Source organism: Grammomys surdaster, unplaced genomic scaffold (genome assembly GCF_004785775.1).
Source record: "Grammomys surdaster isolate TR1022 unplaced genomic scaffold, NIH_TR_1.0 126113, whole genome shotgun sequence".
NCBI classification, from domain to species: domain Eukaryota; kingdom Metazoa; phylum Chordata; class Mammalia; order Rodentia; family Muridae; genus Grammomys; species Grammomys surdaster.
This window is the reverse complement of record NW_021620921.1, coordinates 6,121,267-6,132,212: the sequence shown is the minus strand read 5'-3', so window position 1 is coordinate 6,132,212 and position 10,946 is coordinate 6,121,267. Positions and strand designations below refer to the sequence as shown.

The window sequence follows — 10,946 nt, the reverse complement described above, 5'->3', positions numbered from 1 at the left end:
TGTGTGTGTGTGTGTGTGTGTGTGTGTGTGTGTGTGTGTGTGTGTGTCTTTCATTCATTCGAGAACCCAGAACATTAGAGTTGTTAGTGAGGAATTTGTAGCCACTGCCCAGTTGATTAGGGAAGAGATTAATTAGCAACTACAACACATTTTTATGACCTTTGGTTAATTGCTTTACGATCTTTTGGAATGTGCTCTGAGTTGTAGATGTCCCTTGCTATCTAAGAAGCAATTAACTAGGGATACTTGAAGTCTGGCAGAGTTCTCTTTGCAGTTTTGATTATCAGAGAGGACTTAATATCTGTCCTATTATAAAAGAGCTTAGTAATTACTAATATAAATTTAGGAATTCTTACAGGATCATCATTAAGAATTAAGAAATCAGCCAGGCAGTGGTGGCCCATGCCTTTAATCTCAGCACTTGGGAGGCAGAGGCAGGCGGATTTCTGAATTCAAGGCCAGTCTGGTCTACAGAGTTCCAGGACAGCCAGGGCTACACAGAGAAACCCTGTTTCAAATGACAAATAAACAAATAAAAACAAAACAGAAAAGAATTAAGAAATTATCTATCTGACTACATAGTATCACTGCAAGACAATCTGTCTTTGTTGTTCTGCAGAGATCTCAAAAAGGTGGGCTAATACCTAGTTATTATAATATATACATTTAATAATAACAGGAAAAGCATATTAATAGCAGGAATCATTCCTAAAATGTAATATTCTTGGTCTTGCCTAGAGAAGCAAATCTGTCATTGACTTTATAGTTCATGGCAGAGCCATCTCAGGAAGATCACCTGCTAGGTTGTAGCCTCTTCTTGATGGCTCCTGGCACCGCCATTATTGCTAAGGATAATGAACACATTTTGTATTTTGTCCTAGCCATTTTTGGTTTTGTCTTAATAACCCTCTCCTTGGATTCCCTACCCTTCACCCATTACTTTTATTGGGTCATTTGTTTCCTTGACTCTATTTTTAAGTTTTTGTATGTTTCTGCTACATGTCAGATACATAGCTAGCAAAGATTGCTTCCTACTTGTTTTTTTTCTTCACTTGATTGATTCTTTCCTTAAGTTTACAGAAGGATTTTAGTTTTGTGAGGATTCAGTTATTAACTGTTAGCTTTAATTCCTAGGTAAGAGAAATCCTGTTCAGAAAGTCCTTTTCTACAACAATATCATACATTGGGCTCTGCGTATGGTTACTTTTAGAAGTTTTATTGTTTCTGGTTTCAAAATGAGGTCTTTGATCCACTTGGATATAATGTTTGTGTTAGATGATTGATATGGGTCAAACTTCATTCTTCTGCCTGTGGACATTCAGTTTTCCTAGCATCATTTATTTCAGATACTGCCATTCCTCCTTTAGAGTACCTATATAACTCGTATGGCATGCACTCTGCTCTCTGCCTGCTTCACTGCTTTCCTGTGTATTTATAAGATGAACATCTCTGAATCCAAATTCCAACATCCTCCCTAATCTGAAACCTTCTGAGTCACGATGGTGTAGCAGCAAATTCCATATGTGCCTTCACAGGTTGTAGCAAAAATGAAGTCATAGTATGCAAAATTAATTCGAGACCTTGTCTAAAGGGAGTCCATGTAGCTCTTGATTCATGTTCAAAGTTTGGTCTCATCCCCAAGAAGTAGTGTTTTATATACTGCAAACATTGTATAGTCTTCAAGAAATAGAAAGTTGAAATCTTAGATACACTTTGTCCCAAGCCTGCTGCTTTTGTAATATTCAACCCATGCGAGAAATACTTTGGGGTAGAATGAAATACTCTTAGGGAGAACTCCTGTTTTGTTTTGTTTTGTTTTGTTTTGTTTTGTTTTGTTTTGTTTTGTTTTGTTTTGTTTTGTTTTTAATCAATGTGACCCTACCACCTTGGAATAAGCACCTTAGAGTACCCGGTAAGTACTTCATTAGGATAAAAGGGAGCAAAATCAAGGTTCACAATGCATAAACTTTAAAGTTTCAAGCACCACCACTCAAATTTTAGGCCTTAGAGACTGACTGCATTTGTTCCAGTCTCTGTCCTGTTCTTGTTCTGTGGCCTTTTTATTGCTAATTTTATCACTTGGTTTCTATCATTTTGTCAAGATTTGTGATAAAAGGCCAAGTGATTAAACAATGTGTATTTGCAAGTATGTTCAGCCTTAGACTGCTGAAAACAAGATAAAGTCTGTATGGCTGGAGCTGATAGCCCCAAAAGTAAGATCTCAGATCCTAAGAAGCAATAGGAATGTTGGCTAAACCCACATAAAGGTGATTTAAAGCACATCGGTTTAGAAAATATTCTAAAGAGCCTTTTATATTTGTTGGTACTCGATTAGACTGTGCTGATACTGAAATTACACTTTCCTTTGTCCTTCTAGTATCAAGACACATCTAGAGTAGTTAGTGCAACACATTTCTGCAGAAAGGAGGAAAGAATCACTGTTGCACTGCTGTACATGAAAGACTTTCTTAAGAGGAGAAAATAGATGCTGAGGCATTCATGTGGCTTTGCATTTCTCCAGGCATACAATTGACAGAAGCCTGAAAATCATCTAGTAATCAACATCAATGTCGTTCTTCCATAATCACGGCCTCCCTCTGTGTGAAAAAGGGAACCCTGTTTTTTGTTTTATTTTTTATAAAATAATAGTTATGATAATAGCACAACAGATTATAACAGATCAATTGTACATTATTGTTGTTATTTAAATGTTTAATGCATTTGAATCCTTTTTACAACTTACTATTATTTCCTAGTAAACTTAATATTGGATACATGTTAATTGACAATTTCCCTTCACATACATCTTGCTTAGCAGCATTCTGTTGTCTCAGACATCTTAACAGGAGAGGACCTTTGCCCTATACGTTCCCATAGCGAGCCTTATTCTGTACGGTTTTCAAATGAATAATTATCATTCTCTCCCTTTGATCACATTTGTACAAATTGCCTTCTTGAATACTGGCTGCTCATTTTGTTATTGCCATATGAATTTAGCCTCTAAAAACAGATTTAAGAGTTGATACAATTAGTTAATGCAAATATCATTTTAAAGTACATCTCATAATAAAAATAGATTTTAATGCTTTTGTTTAATGTTTAATGTTTTTCTATTCTGTATAGTTCTTGGATGAATGCTTTCAAGTAAATATAACTTTGTGTACTTATTGAACTCTTTCCCAAAGAAACAAGGTAAAATACTAAAATATCAAATACCAGTTTTAGTAATACAGAAATTTTCACCTAAGGTACCTCATGGAGCAAACACAATTCTCTAGAGGGAATCTCCAGAATTCCACATATTAGACCGTCAAACATACTGCTATAGATAAGAAGTGCAATGAATTTGTACCCACTTTGTCTGTGCTTTGTAGACTCCTCCACCCGGGCTTTTGATTAAAGAATAATGCCAGAGTCTTTACCAGCATTTTGCCACAGCTCACACCTCAGTAGAAAATCTTACATAATTACCTACTCTCTGTTCTGACCAGAGCTTCGTATGCCCTCAACATAGGCCTAAAATCAGGTGTGGGGAGAGGGAGAGCCTGTTGTGCATCCTCTGAAAGAGGCACAGTGTAAGTTGGAGTGTGCTTCACTATAACCACAGCCTATTGGTCATGTAGCTTGTTAGATCCTCCCGTGCTGCTTTGAGCCTTTATATGGCTGTGAGTGTGGTCCTGTGGTATCTTCGCCAGACCTTGGTTCTGCCTAGGATTATGCTAGTTCCTTTGTTGCTTCTTTGGCTTCTCAGAAGTTGCCAGCCCCTGAGAAAATGGCTCAGGATGTTAACTTCTTCCCCAGAAATCTTTGTCTGAAATCTACTTTGCTGTCTTCGCTGTCTACTAGATAAAATGGATAACTCACTAAAGGTCAGGGGCAACTTTCCCACTTAATTATCATGGTGACAACTGACCTTTATCTTAAAATGTTGTGTTGAATTCCTCCTCTTAGGAGAAGACTAATTTTAGTTGTATCTTACTTTTTATTCTGTCCAACAAAACCTGGCACAGAATACCGAGCTAATGATACATTATATTCAGTGAACATTTAATTTAACATTTAGATTATACAGCCATAGTCTTTGACTTAATTTTCCTCTCTGTAACATCCCAAACCCCCCCTCACACACACACACACACATCTCCTACTTTTGCAGCAGAACGAAAATGTGGTGTGTCTTCATACTTTCTATGGCAGGCTGCTTGTTTCTCAGCAGGCCAGGCTGCACCACTGCATGCCCATGGTACCAAGCCTGAATTATCACATCGTTAATGAACTACTGTGTTTTCATGTTTTGCAGTTAAACACAAACATCTAAACTACAAACTAAACCTCAACTGTATAGTATCTTTTCTTTTTCTTTCTTTCCTATTTGTTTGTTTGGTTTTCTTTTTACAATTACTGTTGCCAAAGACTCTGGCTTTCTTTTTGTTCCCTTGGGTATCTTTCTTTTCTATACAGTATAGAACAAGAAGGTATATCTTTCAAGGCAATGGAACCTGGAAATCTCCTCCACTGCTGATGTAAACTCAGTAAAAGTTGTAAGAGATAGAAATGGGCAAGGGGAAGTCCAACACTGCAGACAGTTCATATATCCCTTAGTGTTGAAGGTGTCTGGCTGCACAGTGCCTTCCAGAGTCTGACAATGCTTGGGTGTCATTCATCCCCTGGCTTAGCAGATGACAGTATTACCTCTAAGCCCTGTGTCCGTATTTTCCCATGGGAGCAATGCTGAAAGGAAAAGGGCAAAGTGTCGTCCAGTGTATTCAGGTTACACTCAGTTTTCCAGAATCTACATCACTTATTTATACTGCCATCTTTTACACCAAAACTAATCTAATGAACACACACACACACACCCCAGAACTAATCTAATGAACACACACACCCCAGAACTAATCTAATGAACACACACACACAAAATACAGAGATAATGTAAGTTTAGTTGTCTCATTTATACATTGAAGAAAAAAATCTTAGGTTTTACTGATAAGGAGATCAGGAAATCAAATATGACTGTCTTAGTTCCTTTTCTAGGGAAGACTATTTCTCCCTCTCTGCGTTCCTTAGCGGTCTGTTCTTCTGTGTGTAGGGTTAAAGCCTCATAAGCATACCCTCTTCCAAGTTAGCGTGTTTATTCGTGTTGTCCTTCTTGAGCCCAAGCTTAGACAATCATGGTGGCGAAAATTTATGGATGTAGCTTCTGACATTTCTAGAAGACAGACTCTCTGTTCCCCTGGCTCTTAGAATATTTTCACTCTCTCTTACACAATGATCCCTGAGCCTTAGATGCAAGAATTATGTTATATATGGGTAAGTTGGCACTATGTTCCACAACTCTGTGATTTGTGTTTTATATATCTTTCGTTCCTTTTTTCCATGCTATCCATGTTTCTCTCTAGAGATGTGCTTTGATTATATTTTTATGTTTCTGGTATCTATTATATATTTTGACTTTGTAGTTTAAAAGAGTTCTGTAGTTAAAATAAGCTATTTTGAGCTGATAATAATTTTGATCTCATAAAAATGTTGACTCTACTTTCCATATTTTATGCTTCTGGTGTCATAATTTATATATTCTTTACATTTTTAATCGAGTGAAAAATTGAAGCTATCTTTTTAACATTCATACTAAATACATAATCCATGTATGTTCAATGTTTATACAATATGAGTACTCAGAATTTAAATGTATATATTTTACCAATGTGTTTTATTCTTTCATCTGTTTTCATGTTAATAAATTACTGAGAAACGTGTTTCTCTTTAAGCTTGAAGAGAAAATGAAGTGAAAGCTTGAAATGAAATTCTCTTCATCGTGTATTTAATTTTTAAAGAGAGTTTTGAGGGTGAGTAACTCTAAGAGTTGCTTGTCCATAAACATCTCATCTGTTTGTCATTTTTGAACTGCCATGCCTTATGATGTGTATGGTGTACATACTCTTGTGCTGTCTGAATAAATCACCCTCTGTCTCCAGGATTGGGAACATTCTTCCAAGAGGTCTACCACTGAGCTGAACAGTTGTCCCTTATATGTGAAATGCTTTTCCTTGATGCTTTCATAAGCTCGTTTTATCATTCACTTTAGACCATTTGATTACAATATATGGTGGTGCAATCTTGTCGGGACTGGGACTATATAGCTTGCCCCTTCTATAGCTAGGCATTTAAAGCCATCCATAGACTTGAGAAATGTTCATCTATTATCAATGTAAATGATCTTTTTGTCCACTGTAGATATCTTCTCTTACTCCTAACATTAAAACGTCTGTTCTTTTTTCTTCCCTGTGAATCATCTGTGCTTTATCAACCACTTACATGATCTCCACACTCCCCTTTATTTGTGGATAATACATATTCTTCTACTATTATAAATGTTGGTGCTGACTTTTTTTATTTTGTTAATTTTATTGGCAACTAAAAATATCTCTTTACATTTATTTTAATAATTTCAACTTGTCAATTGTCACATCTTAATTTATTAAATTCTATATTTTCTTAAAAATCTCTGAGTTTCCATAAATAATAATTTAAGATTATTTGTCAACCACTTAATCAGTTTTGGCCGCAGATGCTGAAGGATTTTTATGTCTGTGGTAATGTGTCTCTTGGATTTTGTTACAATTCTTTTTATTGTATATTGATGTCTGTGTGTTCCACAGAGCAATTGTTTCCAGTAGCTTTTACAAACTAATCTTGATGTAATTATACTTCCCTATCTTTATCCCAGTGGGGCAAGCAGGCACTAGAGAGACTGCAGCTATGTAGTCTCTGTGCCCCCACATGAGAGGTCAGTGAGTGACAAGAGTGAAGAAATACTTCAAAGATGCTTAGCTGCTGTGCCTCAGGATGTCTGCTGTGGCAGTGAATGATGTTGAGTGTGGTAATCAGAGGAAAACAAAACCAATCAGTTTTTTTTCCTCTGACCAGGTAGAGAAATTATGGTTGAGACTGTCCCTTTTGGCACTGGATTTGTCTTTCTGGCCACTTCTCAGTGTTTGCAGCATCAGACTGATGGAGAGCCACCTGATGCCTGAGCACAAAGACCTGTGGGTGGACTGTACCTTTGGTGTCGGGGCTAGGTTTGACCATCTTTTGGGAATAGCATACAGTTGCCCTGGTAACAGTAAAAACATAGTGGTGCTGTGAATGGGAACCTAAATCTGTCAGCTAGAGACCTGATCATAGGCACTCTGAAAAGTGGAGGCTTTGCGGTCTGAAAGACCAACTCAAGCTGTTACACTTTGGCAGTGGCCTTTTGTGACATGTAGAAATATATATTGCAGCCATAGGACCCAGGTAGGAATACAGCAGGTCTGTATTTGGGAAAGACAGTAACTATAGTGGCTGCATTCTTGAAGCCTCATGGTGTCCAGGCACATCTAAGAGAAGCAGGGGGTCTCCTCACATGATTATTTTTGAAGTATTCATTTATTTTCACTGGTCTGTATCTATATAATTAAGATTGTAGGGCTACTGTTTTGAAGACTAAACCCCTCTGATTCTGTAAACAGTTTCTTCCATTTACGTATCATCCTTTCATGCTCTATTGATTAACGTTTCCAACACATACTTTCTCCCCTAACCTCAATTGCACTACTTTCTTTAATGAACTTCAGCAAAGCTGCATAAGAAGAAGTCCCCAGTTAAGATCTGTAGACTTGGAGTTCTAATTAGTGTACCTTTGTGGGTCTGTCTTGCCTGTAAAATGGTGATAAGCATTCAGCTTCCTCTTAGGACTTCTGACTTACTTCTTAATTAATAGAGAGATAATGAAGCAAGCCTATGCTTCTGCACTGATACCTCTATTCTCTTGAGTTTGCCATTGCAACTCTTCGGCTTTCATTCTTGCTTATGTACAGCCTACAAGGCCACATATGTACTCCTGCCCATGTCTGTAGTTCTATAAAATCTAGTTGTACTCTCTGACTTGTGTAGATTCATAATTAGATATCTAGTTACCTAATATCTTCAGTCTACTTTTTTTACTTCCCTACATGTTCCTAAACTTCTACCCAGAAGAATTATTCTATGATACTTGGCAGGAATGTTATGCATTGAAATTCATAGACACAATATTGAATTTGACATCACGCTGTTAAGTGCAAAACTGTTACTGAGCTATTGAGATGTTTGCTATTAAGTAATTACAGGTAAATAAGTAATAGCAGGTAATATTCCTAGTAATTTAGAATTTTAACTCTTTAGGCATTTGTATGTACCTAACAAGATAATTTGGAAATGGGATACAGTTCTTACCATGTAATTGCTGTATGTGTTATATATACAGCCTATAAATAATTTCACATAGCATATCCATCTACCCCTACTGTGACTATAGTAGATCATATGAGGTTACTAATGGAAATTTCTTTTCTTTTTTTTTTTTTTTTTTTTTGGTTTGGTTTTTCGAGACAAGGTTTCTCTGTGTAGCGCTGGCTGTCCTGGAACTCACTCTGTAGACCAGGCTAGCCTCAAACTCTTGAACTCAGAAATCCGCCTGCCTCTGCCTCCCAAGTGCTGGGATTAAAGGCATGCGCCACCACCACCCGGAAATTTCAATTTAGACTATTATGTTCTGAAAATATAATTGAATTTAAGACATTTGGGATACAGTTTGAGGAATAATAATGTGTTGAACAATGGCATAAAATGATTTGAAGCCATAAAAGCCATCAAGAAAAAATATTCATCATGTTTTTAGAGTCTTAAATATTTGTTTCTTTTCTTCCCACTGCACTAATCTGGTTGTCTCTCTATTCCACCAATCAAAGAGGCAGGGAAAGAGATGGCATTAAATAAATCAGAAACTTTTCTTTTGTCCAACAATATAAACCTATATACTCATTCTCTGATCTGAGCCACACAGGGTTTTAAGAATCTTATTGTTTCTTCTTAGGCTCAAGGCAATTATGATGTGACACGCTATGAAAATATTTTCTCCCTGTTTTGGATTCTGGAACAACTTCTTCAGCAGGAAGCCCAGGGAGATCCCACTCCACACATGGATCCCAGCAGCCCAGAAATTCAGACGTTTCTTCAGAAGCATGATGAAACCATCTTCCGACTTTCTGATGCATTCCCTTTATTTACATTTTACTTATGGAGACTGGGAATTCTCTTGAATTCAGCAGAGATGGAAACTGTTAAGAATCAATCCTTGCCTTAGCTGTTTACTGTCTATCAGAAAACTGTGTGCTTCAGTATTTCTCAAAAAAATGCTTTTAAATATTTTAAGTTGATTAACCAACTAATCATTAATTCAATTTAATGATAAGTCTTCTGTATAAGAGATGATAAATCATTGTTCTATATTACAATTAAGCAATTTCAGTTGACAATGCCCCCTACGTTCATATATTATATCTCATTTCACTCAATAGGCTAGCTCTATTCTCTAACTTGGCCTGTCTCATAAAATACAATAAATTGTCAATGATTTCCATCTGATGTAAATTTCATTACAAATTTTACTGAAATAAAGCTTAAACTTTTGTCATTTAACATACTTAAATACAAGGTTTAAGTAAATGGTAAAAAATAAAATTTATTATGTAGCTCTACTCAAGTCATTTTTCTCTTGAAGAATAATGCTATAGAAAAAGAAAAGGCTTTGGAAAGCAGTGGCTTTTAGTTTTACTTAATCAACATGTTTGTAAAGTATTTTTGAAGTGTTAATTAGTTCTTTAAAATGTCCCTTTTTAAAACAATTTTTCTGTTGATATAAAACACTATTGTTCCTATGATTGTTAAAATGTAGTAAAGTTGTGCATTATTAAAGCATCAGGGATGCTTTTATAAATTTTCATATCTTACAATAAACACACTTTATACTTATTAAAAGTACTGGTTGAGTTTTTCATTACACAATTTCCTTTACTTCGTTTCAGTTATTAAAATTGGAACAGACAAGCTTAATGAGCACACATTTTGCACTTTCCTATTGTGCAGTTTACAGGAAATATAATGTAATTCTCTTTCCTTTGTTAATTATGTCTGATTCTGCTTCATAAGGTAATTATCATCTTCAGATGCCATTAGTACTAGAAAAATTATCCTTGCTAATTCTTTCTACAATGTATATAAAATTATACCATCTTCTAGGATTATTTTTGGAGGTTTTGTTTTGTTTGCCCAGCGAATCTCTTCTCTCCTAGAAATGACTGCATAAACAAGACCTGAAGGTGGCCATATCAGTGGACATAATAACATGGAAGAGAGAAAATTTCATGGGGTCACACTCCTAGATAAAGAACTAAAGGTCACTAAAGACTGCTGGGAGAGGGAGAATTAGCCTGCCCCAGGGTGAGCCTCCTTATTTGATACCCAGTGCAGAATGGTCAATCCTGAAACCTTACAAACAAACCAGACTCATCCAGTTGCAGATATATATTTGTGAATACATATAAATACATCTATATATATGTATGTAACTATAACAAAGAAAAAGACGCTATTAGCCTGAGGGGGAAACGTCCTTGAGGGTTGATGTGAAGGTTACTGAGCAAGACTGCTGGGAGCAAAAGGAGGCGATTTGGTTATATTTCAAAGACACATAACTTAGTTAATATCAACCCAGAATATGATGATTTTTTTTTTGCTTAAAAACTCATTCTGAGGAAAGCATAGGGGCTACACTAGCATTCTGAATACTCAGTGTAGTCAGTTGCTGGGTAATAAGCTTTATACTGGAAAAAAATTTAAAAATCTCCATCCTTTACATTTTATAAGGGGGTGGTGCTGCCTTTTTGTCCCACCATTCAGGGAGGACCTTGAGCAGCCCTGGGATGACTGGGATGACTGGATAATGAATGGACCCCTCCTACCATATTCCATTACCAAGAAGGATTTGCCACAGCTGCCTGGGTGTTTTACCTTGAAACTTGATAATCTCTAAGCATTTCACAAGACACTGGGCTAGGGAACTTCTAAGTTCAGCTATGTGG

General features: G+C 36.3%; 1 protein-coding gene across 1 annotated transcript in view; it reads left to right on the top strand.

Moving 5' to 3' along the window:
* Positions 1 to 10,680, top strand: part of Mei4 (meiotic double-stranded break formation protein 4) — a 163,309-nt gene extending 152,629 nt beyond the window's left edge. Inside the window, exon 5 of the mRNA XM_028756246.1 lies at positions 8,900 to 10,680. Coding sequence (XP_028612079.1) covers positions 8,900 to 9,169 — 270 coding nt within the window. The 3' untranslated portion in view covers positions 9,170 to 10,680. The remainder of the gene's footprint in view (positions 1 to 8,899) is intronic.
* Positions 10,681 to 10,946: the final 266 nt, after the last annotated feature.